Source organism: Pyrgilauda ruficollis, unplaced genomic scaffold (genome assembly GCF_017590135.1).
Source record: "Pyrgilauda ruficollis isolate IOZ18807 unplaced genomic scaffold, ASM1759013v1 scaffold108, whole genome shotgun sequence".
In the NCBI taxonomy this organism is placed as follows: Eukaryota; Metazoa; Chordata; class Aves; order Passeriformes; family Passeridae; genus Pyrgilauda; species Pyrgilauda ruficollis.
This window is the reverse complement of record NW_024508988.1, coordinates 876,269-903,924: the sequence shown is the minus strand read 5'-3', so window position 1 is coordinate 903,924 and position 27,656 is coordinate 876,269. Positions and strand designations below refer to the sequence as shown.

At 39.3% G+C, this 27,656-nt stretch overlaps 1 protein-coding gene across 1 annotated transcript; it reads left to right on the top strand.

Moving 5' to 3' along the window:
* Nucleotides 1–212: 212 nt before the first annotated feature.
* Nucleotides 213–23,626, top strand: C9 (complement C9). The gene is made up of 12 exons (XM_041472514.1): nt 213–289; nt 6,143–6,260; nt 6,965–7,112; nt 8,383–8,530; nt 10,194–10,332; nt 11,803–12,021; nt 15,071–15,311; nt 16,685–16,813; nt 19,946–20,124; nt 20,332–20,560; nt 21,291–21,470; nt 23,545–23,626. The coding sequence occupies exons 1-11, from the start codon at nt 213–215 to the stop codon at nt 21,449–21,451; spliced, it is 1,788 nt and encodes a 595-aa protein (XP_041328448.1). The 3' UTR covers nt 21,452–21,470; nt 23,545–23,626.
* The last annotated feature ends 4,030 nt before the right edge of the window (nt 23,627–27,656 follow it).

The following is a 27,656-nucleotide window of genomic DNA, read 5'->3' as shown; positions in this document are numbered from 1 at the left end:
AGTGCTTTTTCCTCATTCAGGGAAAAAGTGGAATTTTCTGAAAAGTGGACTTTAGAGCACTTACAGTAAGGCAGTTTTGCACAGTTACTGGCATTCTTCAGTACACATTGCTTTGTGTTTGTTCTCTTGGTAATAAATAACTAAAGGAACAAATAAATAAATTACAAATTCAGTCACAATAATTCTATTCTGCTCTCCTACAAAAGAGAACCATGCATGTTATTCTGCAGCTTATAGCCATACTATGCAATGCAGAGACGGTTGCCACAATTTGGCAGGAAAGCAGAAGGTAAGTGTTCTTTTTCTCCTCCAGCTGCCTCCACTGTTTCATTTCTCTGACACAGAGCATAAACATCCCGTGTGGATATTTCTAATGCTTCCTTGTGCAGATATCCTATGAAAAAAACCCTACTTCTTGCTGTATTTTGAGGAGTCAGATAACAATGATTTATTTGTTTATTTTGGATATATGTGACACAATAAAGGTGCCTGTTGAAGCAGTTGAACACATATTTTTGCAGGCAGGTAAAGCTCAGGTGCCTTTTTTCTGTTGCATGCTGTGTGAAAATACCTAATCTCAATCTATTTCTTCCTGAAGCTGAACAATTTTATGCTGACAGTGCTTCTCTTAATATTTAAAGTCTCCCAGACTGCCTGTGTCTAATCTTTGGAAATACAGCCTTTGTGTTTTCACTGCAAGATCACTAGGAGGAGAACTGTTGCCACAGGCCCCCAGCTGGGTAACAATTAACATGACTTCATGATTGCAGAAGGCTTATTAATTGCTTTATTCTACTGTATTACATTACACTTCTTAAGAAGCTCATAACTCTTACAGACAGTCCAATACAGCTTTGACCTAGTCGGGCAATCCATAAAAACACCTTCCAGTGTCCAATTAAGAAATCACTCTTTGGTAAACAAATCTCCATAACACATTCCACATGTTCACAACAACAGGTGCAACAAGTGCAGATAAGAATTATCATTCTTTTCTCTGATCTTCTCACAGCCTTGCCCAGGAAAATGAGGGGGAAATCCTGTGTTGCTCTCTGTGGCCAGAGGGATGCTGCCACAGAGAATGAAGGCCTAGTCCCTACCAAACAGTCATGTGGGAAAAAAAAAACTGAAGAGCTGCTCTATCAGAAATTTGTCATTCACAAAAATGGTCAAAACTAAGTAATGAAAAAATGTGAGCCTTATAATAGACATATGTTGAAGCAAGTCCAGAGGAAGCCACAATGTTAATTAAAAGACTGAAGCACCTCCCCTACAATAACAGCTGAGGAAGTTGGGGGAGAAGAGAAGGTTGTGTGGAGAGCTTACAGTCCTGAGACCTTTCAGTATCTGAAGGTGCCCACAGGGTACCTGGAGTGGTAGGAATGGGAAAGGAACTATAGTGATAGGATGAGGAGTCATGGGTGCACTCTAAATGAGGGGCAATTATAGTTAGATATTAGGAAGGAGTACTTCACTGGTGAGACACTGGAACAGGCTGCCTGGGGAGGCTATGGATTACCAACACTGGGAGTGTTCAAAGCCAGGTTGGGTGAGACTTTGAGCAACCTGGTCTAGTGGGAGGTGTCCCTGCACATGGCAGGAAGGTGGGAACAAGAAGATCTTGAAAGTTGCATCTGCTCTGGATGCAGCCCAGGACACATTAGGCTCTCTGTGCTGTGAGTGCCAGCTGAGCACAGGGACACCTTTCATGACACAGGGTTGCTCAGAGCTCCATCCAGTCTGGCTTTAAATGCTTCCACAGATGGGGTATCCACAACTCCTCTGGGCAAGCTGTGCCAATGCCTCACTACCCTCACAACAGAAAACTTCCTCCTAAGATCTAATCTAAATCTACTCTTTTTTAAACCGCTCCCCCGTATTCAGTCACTCCATGCTCTTGTAAAAAGGCCCTCTGCATCTTTCTTGTAGGCTCCCTTCAGATATGGGATGGCTGCAGTGAGGTCACTCCTATGCTGCCTCTTTCCAGGTTAAACAATCCCAGTTCTCTCACCCTTTCCCCACAGGAGAGGTGCTCCATGCCTCTGATCATCTCAGTGGCTTCCCCTGGACTCTCTGACAGGTCCATGTCTTTCCTGTTCAGAGGACCTCAGCTCTGGATGCAGTGCTCCAGGTGGGTCTCAGCAGAGCAGAGCAGAGGGGCAGAATCCCCTCCCTGCCCTGCTGCCCACGGGGCTCTGGATGCAGCCCAGGACACGTTTGGCTCTCTGGGCTGGCAGTGCCATGGCCGGGGCATGTGCAGCCTCTCACCCACAGCACCCCCAAGCCCTCCTGGGCAGGGCTGCTCTGGGGCTGTTCATGCCCAGCCTGGGCTGGTACCAGGGGTTGTTCCTATCCTGGTGCAGCACCAGCACTTGGACTTGTTAAACCTCATCAGATTCCCAAGGGCCACTTGAGCTTGTCCAGGTCCCTCTGGATGGCATCCCATCCTTCAGAAGTGTCAACAGCACCACTCAGCTTGGTGCCATCTGCTAATTTGCTGAGAGTGCATTCCATTCCTTTGTCTGTGTCACTAATTAAGATATCAACACTCGTCACCATATGGATTCCCAAGGGACACCACTTGTCACTGATGTCCCTGGTGAACTCCAAGCCATTGACCACTCAGGTTGTTACCATAACACCACTTTCTTATCCATCTATCAGTATGGAATTTGATCCATCTCTCTCCAATTCAGAGAGAAGAATGTTGTGAGGGATCATGTCAAAGGCTGTACAGAAGTCCACATAAATTACATTTGCAGCCTTTCTCTTGTCCACTGATGGAGGCATTCCACCGTAGAAAGCCACTAGACTGGGCAAGAACTTGCTCCTTATGTTTTGATGGTTATTTTTATTTTAACATTCAGATCCAATTAAAGGACAGGTTTAGCATGCTCAGTTAGAAATGGTCCAGACAGAAGATTGGATTATTAGCAGGAATCCATAGCAGGTAACACTGGCCAGCAGCTTCGCTCCCCAGTGTACCCAAGGCTGTGCAGCTTGAAGATGGTGCTAGCAACTACTGTTGTCAAAGCTATTCTCTCATGTGATGCTATCGTGTCTTCAAATTCAAGAGATGTGCCTTATTTCTTGGTGAGTGATAATTATCAGATCAAGACTCTTTTTTGAGTCATCCCTTTTGTAACTGATGAAGCCAACAGCTCTCTATTCTGAAGTATGACTCAACAACAAATCACCAGAGCACTGTGGCCTGCAGGTGTTTAGAGTGTACCGTGCAATCCAAGACACAGTGCAAACTGTTCTGTGTACTAATTGTGAAAAGGTTTTTGCTTTCCAAAGAGTACTCTACTGTCCCTCAAACCTCTCAGTAAAGAACACCAGAGAATTATTTCCATGCCCACCTCAGAAGTTCGTGCTCTCATGTGTCATGTTCAGTGATTTATTTAAATTGTGTGACTTAACATCTGTTTCAGTGTGGTTTTCCAGTAACAGTTTTTCTTCAAATGTAATATGGAGATGACAAGTTTGCAAATTTTTGCAGTATCTTGATTCTTTTAAATAATGTTTTTGAATATATGTCCCTTTGATTTCCCAGATAATCTTAATAGTGGATGCATTAGTGATGATTGAGAGTTCATGAATAATTTGCAATGAGATTTTTCTGATTTTTTTTGTTGTTGTTGTTGTTCAGCTAACCACAAGTAAATTCAAAACCCTAAAGCTAAATCTGCAGCAAATCATGTGAACCTCATACACTCCGGACTATGGGCTGGAGAAGGCCCATGGGTGTGTGTACATCATTCAGTGAATATTCTTGGTAAAGTTGCTAATTTGTGATTATTATAAAATAATAGAATCACTTAGGTTGGAAAAGATCTTTAATTATGTGAAAAATATTGCTACCTGAAAGTCAGTCAGAGACTGCCATCAGTTTTAGCTGGCAGGCAGTTGATGGCAAGGCTTCCATTTGCATTGGAGACTTCAACTCAGTCTTTTCTGCCTGTGATTCTTACTTTAGACTCTAATTAATGCCTTATAACAACCTCTGGGGAAATCTTTAGGATATGAAGTAGCTTCAGTTTGATGCTCTTTAGGCACATGGCTGCTTTCCATGATTAATCCTTGTTGCCTGTAAGGGTTTTTGTTTCTATTTTTACAGCAATAATGTAACAGTTCAGAAATATATTTCAATGTAAATTTGTCTAACATCAGAATACTTACTAATTGCTAGGAATAAGATAAATATCTGCTTGCAGACATCCCATCAGATGCCTCAATATATCTTATAGGTCTAACATCTAAGGTTTCTCACTCCTACTGTGTTTAAGGACAACCTATCAGTCTTCAACCCAAGATGCCAGTATAGATGTTGTTATTCAGAGGTTTGCAGTCCTCCATCAGTAAGAAGATGGAAAGGCATCCTGGAGATACAGTAAGAAACAAGCTGATTCTCATCCACTTACCAGAGCAGTAGATTTTAATTTTTTCTCACTGTTGATGTTACTGTCATGCTGAGTGGTGGGAAATACATAGAAAACTGTACAGGAACTTTTTAAGAATTGCTTAGTATGGGGTGCCTGTAAGATGAGCTACTTACAGGTGGAAGAGTTGGTTTTGAAGAGGCTAGGGAGCTAAATCAAATTTCAAATACAATATGACTTTCCAGAATTTCACAGAACAGCTGAATACATTGAAAAGTCTAGGTTGAAAGGAACTTCTGGAGATCTTCTCTTCAAAACAGGGCTTTAAATTAGCTTATCCAGGAGTCCTGACAATAGTGTTGCATATTCCCAAGGAAGGACATCCTACCATTTGCCTGGGTAACCTATTTCTGTGTTTAATAGCTGTCATAGCAAAATTTTGGGCAAATCTGTGATCCCTGAGCTGGTTAAGGCTTGATAGCTGAGAAGAGGTATATTTATTTTCTCAATAACAATTTAGTACAGATGTAAACTTAACATAGAATAAATGGCACCAGACAGTTGGACTAACTGCTATGTCTTTGTTGTCCAAACTGCAGGTTTCTTAATCTTATGGAATCAGGTTACATTTGTTTGGACTCCTGCAATCTTTGTGCGATGTGGGGAGGTCAAAGAGCAGAGGGCAAAGCCCTGCCTGCAGTGAAAACCCATAGGTACCTCACACTGCAGGAGCTGCAGATCTGCCAGCCCGCTGGGCTCAGCAAGGAAGGTCCCATTGTAGAGCAGAGGCAAGAGCCTTAATTTGGAGAGATGCAGAGAGAATTGCTTCACAGAGAATGAATAACCATCATGTAAGGCCAAATTGAAATAAGTTACTCAGAGTAAAAAAGTAAAGTCAGACTTCTGTGCTCCTTTACTCCTCTGCTATTTACCACTGAAGATAAGGTGACCAGTAAACTAATAGCCTTGGTTTTCAAACTTAATAAATAATTCTATGATACCTCAGTTTTTATATCTACTAGTGGGTGCTTTAAAGAAACTTGATTTCTATTCAGTAATGGCCTTACATGTACTGAGAACTGGAAGTTTTATGATATTTAAAACTGAGCACCAAAACGACAAGTCACTCTCAAAAAAAAAATAAGCCTAACTGCAAGAGTATTCAACTTGGCAAGCTGAACAATAGTAAGGAAGCTAAACATGTCGTTTTTTCTAGCAATGTAAGTTATCTCATTACTAATACCTTTAATTATGAGCCTTCTTTCAACTCTGGAAGGCATTTATGTTTTCATCCAGGGTTAAGACCAACAACATCTAAGTCAATTAGCTAAAATCACAAAGATGTATTGAAGTGCTACATCCATTTGAGATGTGCTGCTGTGTGTTAGTTTTTAGCTTTACATATTGGGGAGCACAACCACTGTCTGAATAGGAAAGTGCAGATGTTTTCTGTGTATTATTGTTTCATTCTCTTCAATAGCATGACCCACCAGAAGAGCATTTGTATGCACAAAGGTCTGAAAAAGGAGAAAAGACCTGGCTTATTAAGTCTTCAATGTTGTTTTTAATGTCATTTTAAACCACCAAAGAATTTCATATTGGGCAGCTGTTGATACATCTAAGCACTGCTACAGAGGTAAAACAGCTTGAAGAAATCAGCTTGAAGATGCTTCCAAAATATTGGTCTATGGTTTAAACACAAACTCACATGTGATTTTAGTATACTGCCCAGGACTGTACTGGAAAATTTTGTTTTACAGCTCTTCAGAAAAAGCTTTCCACAGGGGAACAAGGGAATTGAATGCTCCATCTCCAATAGATTGCAAACTGGGCAGCTGGAGTGCATGGGGGCCCTGCGACCCATGCACCAATCAAAGGGTAAGCTGTCCTTGGAAGCCTTTGTTCCAAAGTCACAACCAAGGGAATATCTGTCTGCCTGTTGGTTATGAGGAAGTGTTAGATTGCAGCACTTAATACTGTATGTTCATGATTTGATGAAACTCATAGTAATGTCAGATTTGAAGCCATAGAGTAAGAGAATACTACATCCAGTTGTGAAATACCACTCAAGTATGCTCATTCAAAAAGTTTTCTTCATAAAAAGGATCTATTTTGGCTGTGTGTGTGTTTCTGTTTAAAACTTTATTTTTCAACACTTTTTTTTTTCCTTTTTGAATTAAAAAAAAAAAAAAAAAAAAACAAACTAAAAAAGCAAAACATAATCTTTTCCAAAGCAATTTTTTTTTTTCTTTGGGGAATCCTTTTAAAGTTTTAAAAAAATCAAAGGTTTGAAAACATACAAAATATATATTATTCATTTCCACACTGGAGACAAATTAACAAAATAGTGAAGTAAACTAAATAGTGAAAAATTAGCATCTTTACATACCAGATAAGTATTATTAATCATAATTATTATTTCAATTTTATTTTATTAATGAATTGTGCCTTTGGATTTTAAACAAAAATTTCACCAAAAGTGTTTAGTTTTGAAAAGCTGTAAGTTCAGCTGGAAACCTGAAGTTCCGGTAGAGTTCTCTTTTCTCTCTGAGCAATATTAATAGTCTTATTTTTCTTTCAAGTTTCGTTCCAGACGTATTGAAAGATTCGGGCAGTTTGGTGGAAAAGCATGCCTGGAGGCCCTAGGAGACACACAAACCTGTAAAACCAGCAAAGCCTGTCCTGAAGAACCAGAACCAGACTGTGGTACTGACTTTCAGTGCAGTTCAGGTGGGTTTTGTTTTCATGCCATGGCAAGTAAAGCAGTAACTCAAAAACCACATTTTAGTTCTATGAATAAGTGACATCAGCCTCATGCTAGCACTTAAAAACAGTCCATGGACAGGTGGGCTCAAAAGCACAATGCCAAAACCACAGCAGCAAAACCACTTAAGAAGGGGTACATTCCTCTCATCTTCCATTTTAATTTGTGCCTAAATTCTTCTGTAACTTCTACTCCATGGTCAGAAGCTGACCATACTGACCATATCCTTTCTTCTAGCTTAACTGCCCCACTTGCTACTGGATCACTAGGTTTTATGAAAAATCTCCAGGAAAAAAAACTAGGACTGAGGGAATCTTGACAGAATGGATATGGAAGTTTACCAAACTAACTGGCATGATAGATGCTAGTTGGAGACCAGCATGCATCTAGATCCAAAATAAGATAATAAATTTGTAAAGTGATACAAAGCATATGAATGTAGTGCTCAAGATTCATCAGAAACCAAAATAAAGTAGGAAAAGTTTATAGTAGTAAAACTAGTCAAAACAAAACCAGAAAGATGGTAAATGAATTTGAAGTTCCAAGCCATTTTTGTATTGCTTTTAACTCAAACACTGAAAAGTGCAAATAAAGCAATTTAAAATTAGAAAGTAAACTTTTAACTACTAGTTCACAGAGACTGTGTGGCATTTACAGGTGAGGTTGATAATATCAAAATGTTGATTTATTATACTACAGCTAATTTATTAAAGTCTTTAAATTCTGTAGAAAAAACCCAAAACCAACCATCTTTGTAAAACTTGTGATATGTAAACTCAGGAAAGTTACTACTTGCCTGTTGCTTTAGAGCACAAATCACTATAGATTTGGATAGTACGTGTTTATATAGTCCGAACAGCAACAATTTAAATGATTTAGAAATAATTTTTTGTTGATGTTGAATTGATATTTCCCTGTGTTCTCTTAAAACAAATAAGAAAACCCCAACCAACCAGACATTTGAACTTTACTATAGGGCAGACTAGGATGCAATAATTTTCTTCATATGACAGCAGTTCTCCTGCAACTTACTTTTCTCATTCATCCCGCTGTCATACATATAACAGTAGTATGCAAGTTTTTTCATTTGAAAGTGTCAGAGCATAGGATTTTAGTCCCTCAAGACAACAGTAGAAATACACACAGAGAAAGATCTTAAGAAAGAGTAGCTGAGCGTGCCATTTAAAGTCCATCTTGATAAAAATGCATTCAGGCAATGTTTTATTCCTTGACCAGGTCGATGCATAAAGCGAAGACTTGTGTGCAATGTAGATAATGACTGTGGAGACTATTCTGATGAAGATGACTGTGAATCTGAGCCACGGTCACCATGTCGAAACCATGATATTGATGTGTCTGAAGTTGGCAGGACTGCAGGACATGGGTATGTAGTAAAAAGTAGTATTGGGCCTAGTGAAGAGTTTGGGATTGTCTCCAAAGCCAGCTGAAAAAATTGGGGCATGGTGACATTCCCAAAAGTGGAATATGAATCATCATAGTATTTGTATTCAAAAATGCTAAGTAGCCTTTGCAAGAACACTTAACTACCATTTTATTTTGTATACTTGTGAGGATAAAACATGCAGTGTAATATGCTCTGCAAACAGTGTAAATGAATCATAATGTTAGTAAACAGAATCATACATATATGTCACATGAATAAAAATACATTTTATTTAAATGTAAATTTTATAGATATATAGATTTGTTTCTAATGATATTTCACAACCAATCAGTAATTGTCAATTACTTTGCTAAAATGTATGTCTAAAAGGGAGAAAATATCTCTTGACTATTTCTGTAATGGGATGCCTTACTGCAACAACACTTTATGCACAGCTTTCTTCCAGTATTGCATTGTCCACTTACTGGATCTTTGTTGTTTACAGGAGCATTCGTCATTAATCTAAGTTGAAAATTAATCTTTCTGTTCTCAGACCCTGCTGGATTTCTTTCATCTCTAACAAAAAGAAAACATGACATATTGTTTACGTACAAATAGAATTAGAAGGCAGCAATCCAAACTGAATGGAAGATAAAAGTATACTACAGCACCAGAGTGTGTTTAACAAAAATTATACATCCTTTTAATTTAATTTCTTACTGTGCAAGAGCAAAAATGCTGGGTTTTTAGCATTGGGAAGTAAACCAAGAATAAAGACAATTTTAGAAGCTTCTAACTAAAATCTTGCATGAGAAAATGTTCTATAGAGATGCAGTAATGACACTGGTGATTTTGATGGCTTGCTTATCACTTTCTACATTCAGAAAGGTACATATGCATTTGCCATATGTAAATATTGGAAACACTGAAAAGATTGATATGTATGAAACAGGCACAAAAGGGCAAACAAATTATACAGAATCTTCCAAGGAGTTATTTTTGGAAGTATTTCTTGTACATCAGTATATAGATGCATAGAGGTATACAGCTGATGCTCCTGCCTCCCTGGTTTTGTAATGGTTTAGATTTCCTCTCATGTTCCAGGAAAGGCTGCCATTCCACTAGGTCACACCCTGCAAGAAGAGACAATGATGGGAGTAGCTGTATATTCCTTCTAAAGATTTGATGGATGCTGTACATGCTTGATAACCAAGTGCCTACCAGCAAACAAACTAATATAAGTTATTAAATATATATATATAGCTATTGAGATGTACATTTTAAATCTACAAGGAATGCTTTCTTACAGATGTACTTGTCAAGAACAAATGTTCTTTCTCACAAATATATTGATATTGGTAAGGAAAAATGGTTTTTACCTCCTTTCATGCCTAAGGTTTTCACTGTGCTTGAGGTTTAATGTCTTTTATTTGTTTGTTTCTCATACATGATCCTTCAAGAACTTTACAAAACTATCTCCAGTACACAGATGAGAAACCACAAGAGATGAGACAAGCTGCTTGGATGCAGCAAGATGCAGCAAGATCCAGTTCCACAGCTATAGTCTCCATCTCTGACAGAATACAGCTTTTCCAGTCTACCAGGACAGGTGTGCTGACATGCCCTCTTTTGAAGTATAACTTCTCTTGTATTTCTCTTGTAGAATCAATGTTTTAGGGATGCAGCCAGTGGCCAGCCCGTTTGACAATGACTTTTTCAATGGTCTTTGTGAGCGGGTGCGTGATGGGAACACACGGACATACTACCGCAAGCCGTGGAATGTGGCTGTTCTCACGTATGATGTAAGTTTAAGTCTTTTGCAACACAGGATGTGTTTAATTGAATGCCAGCTCCTGGAATACTCTTGGAAGACTCAGCATATCTCTTGGGCCAGACAGCAGCTTTTTAGGCTCAAGCTTGTGCTAAAGTTCAGAGGAAAAGAAGTTATGTTATCACTTACTTTGGCAGTTAAGCTCAGTTATGCCAGACAAACTCCCACATCTTTGTGCTGCGCCTTTGCACAACAAATGAAGCTATCTTTCTGGAATGTTTAAAATATGAGCAAAAAAAAATGAGCAGAAGGTGTACAGAAAAGATTACGATAACCAACTTTTTCTAGGTAGACAAGACAAGAGACATTTTCAAGGACTTGTAAAAGCCACTGATAAAAAGGCAGACATAATATTACAATATTCTGATCCTACTTGTTTTTTCTAACGAGTGATGATTTTCTCTGTCCCATTGGGGAAAAAAAAATGTTAGGCTTTTAAGTTTCAGACTATGACTTTTGGTGAGGTTTGAACACCAAAAATGTTGATGATTGTTGAAAAAAATATTAGACACTTTTCAGAAATCAAAGCACAATTTTGCCTTCTAAATTACTGTAAGTAGGAACTTGATAAAACAAATACAATTTAAATCAGGTCCTTTCAAAATGAGTAAGTCTGACCCAGAGATCTCTGGTTATGTTTGGTTTTGATGTATAACAATTTTCAGTTGCTAAAATGTGATGTTCTGCCAAAGTATACTAAAATAACTGGATTAGTTATTATTTGCTGTAAGAAAAGAAGGCTGAATTGTAATTCTGACTTATTTCATAAGTCAGGAACTTTTAGCAAATTTTAACTGTGTTTTAGGAAAAGAGAGACTAGTATTCCTCACACAGAGCCATAGAATCTCCTGAGCTGGAAGGAACCCACAAGGATCACTGAGTCTAACCCCTGGCTTTGCACAGGACACCACAAGGATCACACCTGAGAGTATTTTCCAAATGCTTCTTTGAGCTCTGTCAGGCTGGTGGTGTGACCACTTCCCTTGGGAGCTGTTCCAGGGCCCAAACACCCTCTGGGTGAAGAAACTTTTTTAATATCCAAACTAAACTTTCCCTGGCACAACTTCAGGCCATTCCCTCGGGTCACTGTCACCAGGGAGCAGAGATCAGTGTCTGCCTCTCCTCTTCCCTCACAAGGAAGTTGTAGACAGTGTAAAGGCACTGTTGACACACCTAAATTACAGTGTTACATGCTGAGATTTAATATTCACTAAATTATTGTCACTGCAGCTTTCTGTTCACTTTTGAGCCACTGAACTGATCCCAATGAGGCAATTTGTGGAGGGAGTGCTATTTCCATTTGTTTTGGTTTAAAAGGAAAAAGAGCTGTAAGAAAATACATTGATATGCTCTGTAAAAAATACAGCTTTAAAATGTTACATATAATTTTCAACTGCTGCCTGTTGTTTTCTCATACAACATTTTTTCTATCTTTTCTCAGACAAAAGCAGACAAAACTTTCTCATCTGTGTACTACCATGATCGTGTGAAAATGTTACAAGAGGTTTACATAGAAAAACAGAAATATTTTAGTGTTGATGCCTCTCTGAAATACACACCTACTGATGGGAGTAACAAAAATGCTTCAGAAGGAAATTTCAAATATGACTACAGAAAGAATTATACGTTTGGTTCCATCCTGCAAAGCTACACAGAAAGGGTGAGATTAATTCTTCTAAAGGTTTTAATGTAGCTATTTTACAAATGGTACAGTTTATGCAGACTTAGAATTAGACAATAGTAATCTAAGTACTCTAGTCAGCTGCTGCTTGTTTTTAATTTGTTTTTTTTTTTTCTTTAAATGAAATAGTGGTGACAGTAGGGTTAATATTTCAGACACAGCCAAATAGCAACTCAAAGTATTTTCTTTTTCCCACTGTTTGTCTTTGATTAGCAAGCACCCTCATCTTCATCAGGGGCTTGGTGTTAGAAAGGATCAAGATGTCTGGTCTCATCCTCATTAAAGAGCAGCTCTGATCTAGTGCAATGTGGACAAATTAGATCAAGTCTTATGATGAAAAATTGCCACTGAGTAGGCCTACACTACATAAACACAAAATTAATTTTAGGAATAATGACCAAAAGGTCAAATCTCAGACATGTGGGTACATCTGTACTAATAAACTAGCCAGGGCTGTAAGGAACAGGCACTAGCACTGGTACAAGATAATCCACAGTTTTCCTAGCTTGCTGGCATGACTTCAGTCAGTGCTAGTTCTCATAAGCAATGCCCATCCTGCACTTCCCCACATCCTATTTGAAGGGAATGTTCTTGTAGACAGTCTGGAGAAAAGCAAGCCCATTTTGGGATTGTGCATAAGCCATACTTCTACCTACCCTTTGAAAGAGTGGAAAGACCCTACCCCATTTTATTTGATAGCAAAGAAGTAGCCTTAGCATTTAGTGAGGTCAAAATCACAGAAAGTGATGTTAGACACGCTGTTGTTGAATCCCAGGCTCAGGGAGCTGCTTCTTCACTGCCCCACCAGCAGGCTTGTGTAGATAATGGGAAGAGCAAAAACAAGAGAACTCATGGGTTGAGATAAAGTTTAACAGGAAAACAAAACCCATGCACACAAGCAAAGCAAAACAAGAAATTCTGTTACTGCTTCCCATGGGCAGGCAGGTGTCCAGGCATCTCCAGAAAAATAGGGCTCTATCACAAGCAATTGGACTTGGAAAAACAAATGCCATAACTCCAAACATCCTCCCTTTCCTCCTTCTTCAACCCACTTTATATACAGAGTCCAATGTCATAAGGTATGGAAAATCCTTTGGATCAATTTGAGTCACGTGTCCCAGCTGTATATCCACCAACCTCCCAAGCACCCCCAAATGCCTTGCCAGCGCAGCAGCACAAAAAGCAGAAATGATCTTGGCTGTGTGCAAGCAATGTCCAGCAATAACAAAAGCATTTCTGTATTATCAAACCTGTGTTCATCACAAAACCCAAACACAGTCCCATGATAAGCCACTGTGAAGAAAATTAACTTTTCCTTCAGCCAAAATGAGCAGAACACAACATTATAGCCTAATCCAGCAGCTGCGTACTAATGGAATTAACTGATCAGGTTATATACCATTTTCCACACTTCATGCCAAGCTCTGTGATTACAATATGCCATCATATCCAAGGCATATCAGCTCCATAAAGCTGAAGTGCACCATGTGGAGAGAATATCACATTTGCCTCAAGTTTGTCAGTGTTGTTGTCTAGGACCCATTCGGAGCTCTGGAGTTCAAACAGATGTAAGGGAAAGCTAAGCTAAGTTTTATCACTGATTAATTGAAATAATGCTGAAGACAAAGATCTGCACAATAAAGATAAGCTGAATACAGCATTGCCTTTGTACTGATATATTTTTTCTTGGGATGGAGACAAACCATTTAAACCTCAAACCATGAATCTTCACAGACATAAAATATCAAGCTCTATAGCTCAGAGGGTTTTAATGTTTGCTTATAGTCCAGTGGCTTATGATAGGATCTTTGGACTCAAATTCTTGCTGAGAGAGCAGTCCAGAGAATGAGTCACAATCTGCTCTATCACATGAGTTCTATCATTGCAAAATCACAGGGCTGCAGGGTAGTGGAGTGAAAGACCCTGCATGAGACCCCTCCAGGGTCCACATGAAAGTTGAAGTCCTAATCCTGGAGGCGTCTGGAGGCACCTGGAGAGGAACTGTGTATGCTGGCTGGCAGGAATATTGCACTTACAAAAATTTCCTCATCTAAGTAAAAAATTTCCTGATTTAGGTACCTGAAGATTTCTGCCACTCTTAAGCAGCATCTGAGTCAGCAGTTTAAGATCCTTTAAATGGTGTTGGATAACACAATGGTCAGGAGCAAGGTTTCTTTACATACCTCCTATGGGGCCCTACTATTAAGGGAGTCACATAAATACTGCGAATAATAATGGGCTTTAGAAGGCACGTGTTCCCTTAGAGTCTTAAGTGCAACTATTTCACAAGATTTTATTTCACAAGGTATGGACAGTAGCTAGGTCCTAATTTAGAATATGATATAAAATCACCTGGAGTGTAATTTACAAAAAAAAATCGGTTGTTATATCTAGACTTACAACGTATGTATGGCTCAAATACATAATATGGAGGGGTTTTCCTCATTAATTTTCCTTTCATGATGTTGGGTTGGGGGTTTTTTGTTTTTAATTGGAACTGTGACCTTCTTTCTAACAGTCAGGAGCGTTTTGTTTTTAATTGGAGCTGTGTCCTTCCTTCTGACAATATGAGAATAACAGAGAAGTGATCCAAAAAGAGAGAGAACTTAGGTGTGCTCTGACTATAAACAAAGAGGAAATGCCATCTGACCTGAGTGGGCAGCTTCTGCTATTTAGCAAGCCATGTAGAACTACTTTTCAATTACTTTACAAAAGTCAGAAAGCCACTTTTCAGTAGGCATTGTGCTTCAAGAGACCTGTGGTCAAATAGATCACAAAGGCCTTCCTGAAATAAGGGAAGAGTTCTACAAAATTGGAAGAACTAAAATAACTCTCTTGCTACTTCCTCAGTTTAGATCAGAGAGCTTTCTAATTTTTATAAAATACGTTTGTCCCATTTCCATAATGCTAGATTGATTGCCATGTTGAAAAGTGCTGCAGCTTCTTTACAAGTAAAAGAGAATAGATTTTCATGCTGTGCTGCATGCCAGAATGTCACTCACTTCTCTTTTCTTCTCCCTGCTTTCAGAACCAAACCTTTCTGCATGTAAAAGGACAGATTCAGCTGGGAAGGTTCCAAATTCGGAGTCGTGATGTTCGTCTCACAGATAGTTTCCTTGATGATTTAAAATTTCTGCCTGCTGAATACGACAAGGGGGAGTATTTCAAATTCCTAGAAGATTATGGCACTCACTATGCAGTCTCTGGAGCTGTAGGAGGAAAATATGAACTTGTTTACGTGCTGGATAACTATGTTATGTCTCAACTAGGTATGCTTTCTGTTGGCCTTGCTATGACCAAGTTCCCACACTTTCAAAGAGACATTTTATGGTAGATCTGTGTATGTGGAAAAATACTGAGAAAGTACAGTTCAGTGCATGCTGCTTGTGGCACACCAGTGACATTATAGAATTACATGAGATTAAGTCAACCTTTATAGCTTACAGAACTATTTGAAATCTCTGTTTTAAGTCTGTGACTAAGGGGGCCAAACAAACCTTTAACAAACCTTGTGAACACAATAGTAATAATTGCATAATTCACAAGAGATCTTGTCCAAAGACAAGAAAACCCACCTAAACCCTGAATCCTATTTGATACCTTTTTGTGGTGCAATCACTCTAAGGGTATGGTGGTGACAAAAAACAAGGAATAAATTGAAGTGCTTTCTAGAAACCACATGGAGCATGTAACTGTGTTGAAATTGATTTCATAGCTTTCAAAAGTCACACTGGAATATTCCATGCCCTGATTAAAATTGGAAAGTAGAAATTTAGTCTTCCCTCACGTGCAGTTCAGATGTATGTGGGTTTGTGCTGGATTAAAGTGATGACACAGGAATGAAGTGAGAAAAGACAATTCTCACATTGATTTTGGAGATCAGAAAATGAACACCTGCTGCTTGCACCACCAATATCAATATTACTATCAAATATTCAGGCTATGAAAAGGGATATGGGACAAATATGTCACTTTCATTTCCCACTATTATTCTGTTCATCACCTCGAGATTGTAGTCTGAATTTTTTAAATCCCAATTTTAAGCAAGATTCTTTCTGAACAGAATGCTGAAGTGGCAGATGATACTGGGTTTGGGTTCAATAAGGAGAAAGGAGATGTTGGAAACAGTAGTGGGTAGAGGTGGATTAGAATTAATGGAAAAAGCATACTTTTAAGAGATCAATGGCCTTGATTAATTTTATGGGGAAAAGGAGTAGAGAAACATAATCGAGATAAGGAGAGACTGAGAGAATTCAGTATAGAAAAAGTTAGTATAGTAAAAGAGTAAATATTGAGCAACTGCAAAAGACAAAATTTCAATATGACAAAAGGAAAAAAATGGTTCCTAAAGGAACCATTTTTATTGAACCATTTTAGTGAACCTGCTTTCAACCAGATAAAGAAAAACAGAAATCCATTTTTGGTAATTTCCTAGTCACCACAGGTCTCACCTGGATCTGTTCAGGCACTTCAACTACAGTCATCCTCATATTCATTACATAGACAAGTTAAAAATAAAAGATAAATGGCAAGAAGAAAGCCATAAACATTTCCAATAGGCCTGAAATGTATTCTGTAAGAATAACAATATCTTGCTATTTATGCTTATTCAATCCATCTAATCACCTTTTTCTACTTCCAGGAATCACTGTAGAAGATGTGAAAAAATGCCTTGGCTATCACTTAGGTGCCAATATTGCATATGAAAACATACAAGCCAATTTTAATGTTGATAGTGGCAAATGTGAAAATATTCACAGGATGGACAAATGTAAGTATATCCTTGATTTACATTATATCTTTAGCTTAAGAAGAGATAACACGAGCTGCTTCCCCTGAATGATCAATACAGTTATTGCTGTTAGGGGAAAGACAAATCCAGTAGAGCAATACAGATGAGATTCATATTCTTCCATTCTCTCAAGTCAAGGCAGCCTGAGAATGTGTTGCCAGCACACACACATATGAACACATCAGCATGACGCACACCTACATGCATACAGACATCACTGGCCACAAATAAATACAGACAAAACAAAGTGCTCAGAAAAACTCAAATGGCACAAATGTTTCATCTTTTTCTCCTCTCCATCTGATCAGGGAGAAAGTCTTTCAGTGGTCAATATCACAGAATCACAGGAAAGTTGAGGGTTGGGAGGCCACCTGGTCCAAGGCAGCACAAGCCTCAGGTATTTCAGTCCCACCACAATACTTATATATAATCAGTACAGATAATTCCAGCAGTTGACCTTAAATATCCAGCTGAACCAGCAACTGTACCATTAGCCTCTCCTGTCAGCAGCAGAGATAACACAGGCCCACTGCTCCACTCCCACCGCTGGTGCAGACTCTGATGCACTCCAAGACACACACGCTGTGGATGTCTCTAGGGACTGGCCTTAGGTGCTCGGTCAATCCAGCAACTGGCCCTCAGATCCTCTGACCTCCAGTTGCCTTAGACAGAAATGCACTCATATGAGAACCGATCTCAATCAAACCCAGAACTGTGAGGTCACTCCAGTATTTGGCCTAGAAACCCGGTATCTGGCTCCTCCACTTGTCTCACTCTAAAAATAGACACAAAATCACAGAATGCTTCGGGTTGGAAGGGACCTTAAAAATCATCTAGTTCCAACACATCATTTTGGAAAGGGGTTCAACATACTAGATCAGGCTAGTCCAGAGTCCCTTCCAACCTGGCCTTGAACACTCAGAGGGATGAGGCACAGTAATCTGTTCCATTGCTGCACTGTACTTTGAGTAAAGAAATTCCTTTTATCATCTAACCTAAATCTCCTCTCTTTTAGTTTAAAATCACTCCTCCTTGTCCTGTCAGTATCTAACCTAGTAAAAATATTACCCTCCTCTCTCTTTATAAGTCCCCTTCAAGTACTGGAAGACTGAATGAGGTTTCCCCATAGCCTTCTCTTTTCCAGGCTGAACAACCCCATCTCTCTCAGCCTGTCCCTCATGGGAAAGAAAGGTCTTCCAATATTTTGTCCATTTCTGTGGCCTCCTCTGGACTTTCTCCACAGGGTCCACATCTTCCTCATGTTAGAGATCCCTAAGCTGAATGCAGGTGAGATCTCATGAAAGCAAAGTAGAGGGGCAAAACCTCTTCCCCTGCCCTGCTGCCCACGGGGCTCTGGATGCAGCCCAGGACACGTTTGGCTCTCTGGGCTGGGAGTGCCATGGCTGGGGCATGTCCAGCCTTTCACCCACAGCACCCCCAAGTCCTTCTGGGCAGGGCTGCTCTCCACAGGTTCTTCTCCCAGTCTGTGTTCAGGCCTGCTATTGCTTAACCCAGGTGCAGCACCTTGCACTTGGACCTGCTGAACTTCATGAGGCTTTTGTGGGCTCACCTTTAAGTTTGTCTGGGTGTCTCAGGATGGAAATCAATCCTTCTGTTGTCTTAATCCTTCTGTTGTGCTCAGTTTGTGTCATCTGGAAACCTTCTGAGGATGCACCTGACTCCACTCTATCATTGATGAAGATACTGATGAGAACCAGTCCCAAACAGAGCCCTGAGGGACACCACCCATCACCAGCCTCCACCTGGACTTAGAGCCATTGATCACAACCTTCTGGCTGTGTCCATCCAGCCAGTTTCTTGTCCACCAATAAGTCCACCCTTCAGGTCCATATGCCTCCAATTGGGAGATAAGGCAGTCATGAGGAACTGTACCAAAGGTTTACAAAAGGCCAAGTAGATGACATCTATTGGTCATCCCTTGCTGACTGTTGCTGTCACTGCATCACAGAAAGCTACCAGATCTAGGCCACAGCAACAGCTGCTCTGGCACTTGGCTCCCAAGCCACTTACCCTGTATTCACCTACTAGTCTGGCTCGACACCTGCTAGTCATCACACCCTGGCACATGTATTGTCACTTGAGCCAGGGGTTGCCACTACAAACACCAGGTGCCCATCAGCCCTTGTCCAGCTCTAGCTGCTGGCACACAGGGCTTTATACATGCATGCACACAGAATAGAGTCCCTTCACCCTAGGAAAGAGTTAGAATGGAATTTAATGGTAGGCCAGGACAAACTGCAAAGATGAAGGACAATACACAGCAGAGTAGCTCATAGATCAGTCATTTGTCTACATACAATCAGTCCCCTTTTTTTGCCTTTATCCCTTTATTTTCTCAAGTTTGCTCCTCCCAAAGCCACCCTGAACCCCACTTACCTTTTCAACGGCACCCCTGTAAATACATGCTGCGAATTTAAGTTCATGCAATCACAAAATGCCATTCTTTGCATCCAGAGAACTCTTCCATTGACTCATCTTGCTGCTGATTCATCTTCAGCCCCATCCTACAGGGCTAATGGCTCTGCTGAAACAGGCCTGGGAGGAGCCAAAGCAGGGGCTCCCTTTCTCTGATTGCCCTGTTTGTGTTCCCCTGCCTGTCATTGTTGCCCTCAGCTCCTTTATGTGTCTGGAGATGGGCTTTATTTCACATGGTATAAAAATTGCAAAAGGGAAGGATATTTACTACTAAGTGCATAAGAGACAATAATTTTCAGTGCTCTGCCCATGTATTTTAATTATGAAGTAAAAGTTCCTACTATTCCAATTCATGCCCTATTTTGGTTTAGCTCAGGGGATACAGTAGAATTACTCATTGTCTTTTTCTTGTCATCAAAGGACTGTGATTTCTATAATGTGTCTCAGTTTGTCCTATCCTTTCTTTTCCTTTCAGATCTAGTGTTTTCTAATTTAATTGCAAAATTAAAGACTTCCTCCCACATAAGAGGTATAAGCAAAGAGATATTGAATACAACCAAGAGTTCTCTCTATAATCATTTTACAAAGAGGAGCTGGCTGCACTAGGAGGACAGTTGTTTTTCCAGATGCATGGGCATTAAACTTCCTTCTTCACCCTCTTTTTTTTTTCTGCAGCAGAAATGAACGATAATGCTGTCATTGATGATGTCCTTTCCTTAGTTGAGGGAGGGAAGATTGACTTTTCAGTTAAAATCAAAGAAATGTTACTACGAGGAGCCAAAACTGTTGATGTAGAGGATTATATAGAGTGGGCTAAATCTTTGGTTGATGCTCCAGTAGTGATACAGCAGCGGGTAAGTACAGCTTCTTCTAAGCTGTGGCTTTTTACAGTTTGAAAGCTTTTGTTCTATGATGGAGGTGAGACTCCAAGTTTATAATGAACTTTCACACATTACCTTATCTTAACTGTTTCTTCAGATTTTTATTCTAGTGATGATTATATCGAAAGGATTCAGAACTTTAGAAGAGTGTGTTATGCATGGGCTTTTTTTCTTCCACAGCCTTCTCCAATACATACACTTGTTCCAGTTAAGCTAAGAGATGCATATTTAAAGAAACAAAATTTGGAAAGGGCAATTGAAGACTACATTACCGAATACAGTGTGTGCAAATGTGAACCCTGTAAAAATGGAGGCACCCTTGTGCTGGTAGATGGAGTTTGTACATGCCTGTGCTCAAGTTATTTTAAGGGAATTGCTTGTCAGATTCCCAAATCTACATTAGTGAAAGGTGAGTAAATACTCCAAATAAACTAAAATGAGCATATCTGTTGTAACAATAGGCTGACAAAATGAGCCTTCATAAGAATAGAAGCATTTCTCCTTTATACCTACTGCTGTCAAATCTCAAGGGCAAGGTGTGGAAGGTAAGGTAAGTTACTGGGTTCTTTCCATAAAGAGGGTACACTAATTTGGAGTTCATTGTCCCACCTACATTACTGCATCTTGGAATGACACAAAGCTCATTTAAGAACACAGCAGTATTATCAAAGCCTGGTGCCGTACTGGTAAACCGATTTCAGGCAAAAGCAGTCTCACCATGTCTTAATTTATTTTGTCTTCAGTTTTCTGCAAAAGCTCAGTGTCTGCTAGCACATGCTCATGTTTCACAATTACTGTGCTAGTTTAATATTAGGTTGGGGAAAAGGGAAAGGAATGCAGTTCCACAACTGACAACATAAAAAATTTACTGTGAAGTAAATTCATTCTCTGTGGCCAAGTTTTTAATGCACAGGTGCCCAAAATGGGCCTTAGAGCTTGTTTCCTAGCATGACAAAAATGTTGAAAGCCCAGGGTTCTTAAGCGCTGCCACTGACAAATGCATTTTTAAACGCCAAATCTTTGTGATGGGTTGTGTTCAGGAGGCTGCAATGATCTGCAGAACCACCATAACTGAGTTGAATCATGGTCTGCCTTGAAAGAGGTAGATGGCCTAATCCTGTATGCTGTCTTCATACCAGTTGTGACTGATGGAGGCTGGAGCTGTTGGACTGCCTGGTCCACCTGCATCAATGGAGAGAGCACTCGAACTCGCCAGTGTAATAATCCTGCACCAGGACCTGATGGCAGACCATGCCAGGGAGAAAGCATTGAAAAAAGGCCCTGTGAAGAAGGGAAATAGTTATGCTCCTCAAAACCAGGTAAGCAGCCTCTTTAAATTTCTTGCTGCAGTTTGGAATAAATCTTCAGCCAATATTTGGGGCATTTCAAAAATGCAGTTGACTACGTGATGGGTATGTTCACTCACATATTTCACTTAAATCTGTAATTTGATACTACCTTTGATCAACCACTGTGTATTGAATTTATGAATGGTTAGATTTGTATTTGAATGTTTTGACAAGTAATGTTATATTACAGAACTCGGGATTAGAATAGAATTCTGGATAAGAATATACTAAAAATACCGTTCTCAAAAAAAACAGATTTCATCTCCAGTCAGACTATCCATCAAAAAGCTTATGTCTTAAGGAGAGGGAAGAGACTTTCCAGGAAAGAAAATATTAAGACAGTTTAGGAGACTGAAGCCTCTTACTTGATAAATAGAATACTGAAATCCAACAAAGCTAGTGTTAAAGCAGCTTTGAAACTTTTATTGAGGGAAGAATATTATACAGATCTGGAAGATCAAGAGAAATATCACAAGAACAGGTATAAGTAGTATAAATTAAACAAACCAGCAAGAGGTAGATTTTAAACAGACTGAAGACCCATCCTTCACACAATGGGTATACCAAAAGTAAATATGCATTTTAAAACTTCAACACAAAAAACAGAAGATTATTAAAGGCTTACTCAGGAAGTCTCTCAAGGATCAATTTTTGCAGGATTGGAAACTATTGTGGCTGGACAGTGCCCAGGCAGAAAGGGCCCTGGGGGTACTGGTCAACAGCGGACTGAACACGAGCCAGCCGTGTGCCCTGGGGGCCAAGAAGGCCAAGGGCATCCTGGCGTTTATCAGGGACAGTGTGGCCAGCAGGAGCAGGGAGGTCATTCTCCCCCTGTACTGGTGAGGTCACACCTTGAGTGCTGTGTCCAGTTCTGGCCCCTCAGTTTGGGAAGGACCTTGAGACGCTTGAGTGCGTCCAGAAGAGGGCAACGAGGCTGGTGAGGGGTTGGACCACAAGCCCTGTGAGGAACCACTGAGGGAGCTGGGGGTGTTTAGCCTGGAGAAAAGAAGACTCAAAGGTGACCTTATCGATCTCTACAACTTCCTGAAAGGTGGTTAGAGTCAGGTGGGGCTTGGTCTCTTTCTCCAGGCAGCAACTGACAGAACCACAGGACAGAGTCTTAAGCTGTGCCAAGGGAAATATAGGCTGGACATTAAGAAAAAGTTTTTTATGGAGAGAGTGATAAAGTACTGGAATGGTCTGCCCGGGGAGGTGGTGGAGTCACCACCCCTGGATGTGTTTAATAAAAGACTGGATGTGACATTCGGTTCCATTGTTTAGCTGAGGTGTTAGGGCATGGGTTGTATTCAATGGTCTTGAAGGTCTCTTCCAACCTTGTGATTCTGTGATTCTGTATTCTGGGAACATATTGCGATGTGTTTCCCTACTCCTGGACATTCCCTAGGTCAGTGTTATTGCCCTCTTGTTAAATTCGGGGTATGAAGTTGGCCTTCGCTTGATTCAATGAAGCTGGTGTTATCAAAATAAAAACAAACATCATAAGCAGTTTAATTTTATTCCTGTACTGTGTCATTAACATTTACGTCTTCAGCCATGAGAGCAAACACCACAATGATTATTCATGACATTCACATTTCACCAATGTTTCCTCTGCTATGGCATAGAAAAAGATATTAACCTTATTAATTTGGCTTCTGATATTATATGGTTTCAGACATGTGGAGTCCTCACTCTTGAAGCAGAAGTCTGATATTTAAGTCTTCTAAAAATCACCCTATGAGTTTTGATTCATCCTTCACAGCATAACACAGAGCCTCAGAATGGGTCAGGTTGGAAGAGACCACACTGGGTCATCTGGTCCAATCTCCCTACTCAAGCAGGGTCATCCTAGAGCATGTGGCACATGATTGTGTCCAGATGGTTCTTCACTACAATTCTTTTACTTTAAAGTCATATTTTGGAGACAATAAAATCATTACATTAGTGAGCTATAAGAGTAAAAATTGCTTTAAATTTTGACCAAATATATATGTTGTAGCTACTATCTCCTATCACTTCTTCACTATTTTTCATCTTTTTTCAGAAAACATTCATGGATTCCAAACCGGTTTCACAAATCACAGTTTCTGCAGGCCAGCTAGCTACACCAGAATAGTCGAATGCCATGATTTAAAAGTACCTGCAGCTTAAATGATCTGTAATCAAAACAAAATAATAAACTATAAACATATTAACAGAGATGTGCTGATACAGTAGCTGTGGTCAACCTTTTATTTGTCTGTTGCTGTCATTAGAATATGGATATGCCATCTTTGTTAGTTAATGGAGTGTCTATTAATGTTTTTCATCATTATTTCTAGCATGTTTTCAAACTGATTTTCAAGAATCAAATCCAGCATAATTATAAGAATATAAGAATATAAGGATATAAGTATATTGCATCATTTGCTTGGCGGTACATTGTCAGAGAAGAACTTTGAAGAGTCATTGTCTTCAGCAAAATGCCATTGGAGATTCATTTCAGCCCTATGCTTTACATCTAATTCATGGCATAGATCACAAGATGTTTATGAAGACGTGCAGCTTCACTAGAGCTATTATGCTTGCTCCTCACAATATTTGCAGAATAGTTCATCACTGTGTCTTGTCTACGTCAATGAGTTAAAGATTTTATGAGAATTCAGAGGGACATTACAAAGGGATAAAAGAATTGTCCTATTACTCTCCAGATTTTTAGCAGAAATTCCAAAACAAGGAAACAAGATTGATGCAATTATGTTGTCACTGAACTCACTTGTCCATCTTCCTCCGTGACTTTTGAACCCAGCAGACAATTATTGGAAAATCTGGAATGAGGAGGAAGGATAGCTCTCAAACAGGTATCATTTAAAAAGGCAGCTAACTTGGGAAAACAAAAAGAAATCAGCATCCCCTTTGAGGAAAAGGTAACCATGTTAACTTAGCTATACTACTAGACATTGGAAGATCCCCATGGAAGCATACTATAAGGAAACAGTTAATAACAAAGATATATGAGGGCTGAGTGGTTTAGAAATACAGAAATAGTAGATGACATCAGATCAATGAGATTAGTCCCTTGCATAGTGGCAGTCCAGATCTGGAAGAGTGCCCTGGAACATTCTTTACCTTCCTCCTGCCCACCATGACTGACTCTAAAGACTCTGAGTACCCAAGATAAAACATCACAAAAGAAAGCAGGAGAGAAAACAACAAAATCTACTGTGCTACAAAAATTAGATGGAAAAAAGACCTTTCACTGTTCCTGACACAATGAATAGTCCCTTCAGACCACAGGAGTGGCAACAGATTTCCTCTAATTTATGCTCACACCTGCACCCAGTATTCCTGCAGTCTTCCTGGGACATTTCAGAAAGCCTGAAACCTGACAGGCTTTTTACTGTACTGTGCACCTGTAATAAGGCACCTCTTGGTGAAGATCTGGTGTTACTGTCTCACAGCAGGAGCAGAATTCTCCACCAAGAGTAGAGCTATCAGATATCAGAAAACTTTTAATAGACAGAGCAAATCCTAAAGAGCTGGTCGTGAAAACATTCCTACTTAAAAAAAAAAAAAAAAAAAAAAAAAAAAAAAAAAAAGTACAAAGAGAATGGGCTTAGGGTAACCTACCATAATCTAAGATTTAACACACAGTGTGAGCAGACATGGTGACCAAGCATCTTTCCAGTACAGTTAGTAATCTGTCTCTGATACACAAATTTTTTCCAGCAGAATTATTCCTGTCCTGTTATTAAATGTCTTTCCTAAACTGCTCATGTAGCACAAGCAAGCCTTACTGATCTCCTTCCTCCTCTATGCTCTTTGGAAGATCATTTCTGAATGTGAATGAATATAAATTATAATATAATTCCCACTTTAAATGTAGTTGCAACTTATTTAGACACACTTGATTTCAATCCCATATTTTTTGGTAGAAAGACTCCTTCTTCCTTGATACTTACAGACCTTGCCATAACCTTTCATCTCCACTTTCTTAAGCTACCCAGGGTAAGCTCTTTCAGTGTCTTTTGAGAACCCAGGAAGTCCTACTCATTCTGTAAGTCTCCACTTGGTCACTCAGCATATTTGATCAGAGCTGCACACAAAACTCTAAACAAGCCCTCATCAGTCCTCTGCACAAATTTTTTTCCTGCCTCTCCCAAAAATCATTTGCCTAATCAGCATTCAAATTACATGTACTTTCCACATGTGGGTGTCATGTTAGTGACTCATTGTGTCCCTGTCACAAAGCAAAAAAGTTTTCTTTCTAGCCTTAAGTATATGACTTTGCTATCAAAATTTGGTTGAGTTCTATTACTCCAATACACACACTATTCTCCTCCTTCCTGCATAACCACTTGACACCCCTCAGGATGAGAACTGCTTAGCTTAGAACATCTTCAGATAACATCAGTATAGGCCCTTCTCTTGAACTAGACCCCAGCAATGGATCAGACTGGATCAGTCCCATGATCCCTGATGCCTGCAGAACACTGCAAGTAATCCAAATTAAACTCAGTAATTCTCTTTCTGCTAAAGTGATGTAGCTTTAACCATCTCCTAGTCTACCTTACAGTCTTTCTGATAGGTCACATCTTCTCCCAATTCCTGTCACTTAAATTTCAACAAAGGATATCACCTGAAATCCTCTGCTGAAATCTAGACAAATAAGTAAATAGTATTACCTTTGCCTTAAATGCCAGCTCAGCTTTACAAAACAGGTATTAATTTATTAATGAATTTATTTATTAAGAGATATAATCCCTTGTTAGTGAAACCTACATTAGATGTAGCTACATATATCTGATGTTTTCTCATTCAAATAGGTTTTTTCAAAATTTTTCTTGTGCTCAAGAAAATAAGCATGTAGCTGCCCTGGTGATTTCCTGGTTTTAGGAAAATAGGTAGTGTGTTTGCTAATTGCCCTTATAAGTATCTGTAGTTGTATTTGCTATGATCTATATAATAGATAATGTATTGTATTGATACATTTCATTGAAAGTTTAATAGAAAGCAAATGATTTGAGACAGCAATACAGTAATCTTTTCAGTGCTGTAGCACTGAGATTTTAGGAAAATCCTGATTTCCCCACAGAATGGAGTATAAACCTTGCTTCTGACACAGATACAGTACTTTTTGGTTTTTTTATGATTATATTTATTTATCCCCCATTGATTCATACTGAGAAGATTTGTCACTGAAAACTCAACTGATTTTTATTTAGAAGTTAGGCATCACCAATATATACTACTACCCTCTTTCCTGTATTAACCAGGACTTCATTCCTCTTCTTCCTTCTTTCACCCCTTTTCATTGATTTTTTTTTTTTTTTTTCGTTTTTGGGGTTTTTTTTTCTAGATCTAGATCACTGAAGTTTATGGCCATATGCCTTCTTCCTTTAATTTTTGTGCACAGGAAGTCTACAACACTACAGAACTTTAATACTCTGTCGGACCAGGACAATTTTTTTTTTCTGATAGTATCATCTATGAAGAGCCCAATAATTAAAGGCTAACTGATAGAGATATAGTTCAGCTTATTAGAGATAGAAAATTCCTCCAGATAATAAACATCCATGAAAGTCTGGGTCAGAAGAAAACATGTATGGAATTTACAGTGAAGCCTAAATATATGTAAATTCAGGAACCTTTAGTATGAAAAATAAAACCAAAATACATTTGCCTTTTTAATTCAGCCGAAGTTTACTGAAAAGAATTACTATATCATTTTATCATCAGCATAGACCTGGTTTACGTGAAAATCTTGGAAGCAATTAAATGAATAAATAAAACCTATTCGTCCTTCACAGCAGTGCAATGTAACCCAAACAAATACTGTTTACAGTTCTGCTAGGTCTCTGATACTGTGCAAAACAAAAATATTGCTGTTATCTTTTCATGTGAAGGCCGGATTGGCCACATACACTCTCAAAAGAAGTGTTCGCAGTGTAGGACGAAGGGCATCTTTCACACCCTCTAGGTACTCAGCTGGCCTGAGGCTCCAGAAGCCAGGAGACAGAAAAACTGGAATTATGGTAAGTACAGGACTTTATGAATTTATTTTTTATTACATGGATGCATTAGCACTAAAGCTGCCTTGGATGGGACTGTAAAACTTTAAATTTACTTCTATCAGTTTTCAAATCCTTGAATCTGGCTTTCTTCTTTTGAGGGCAT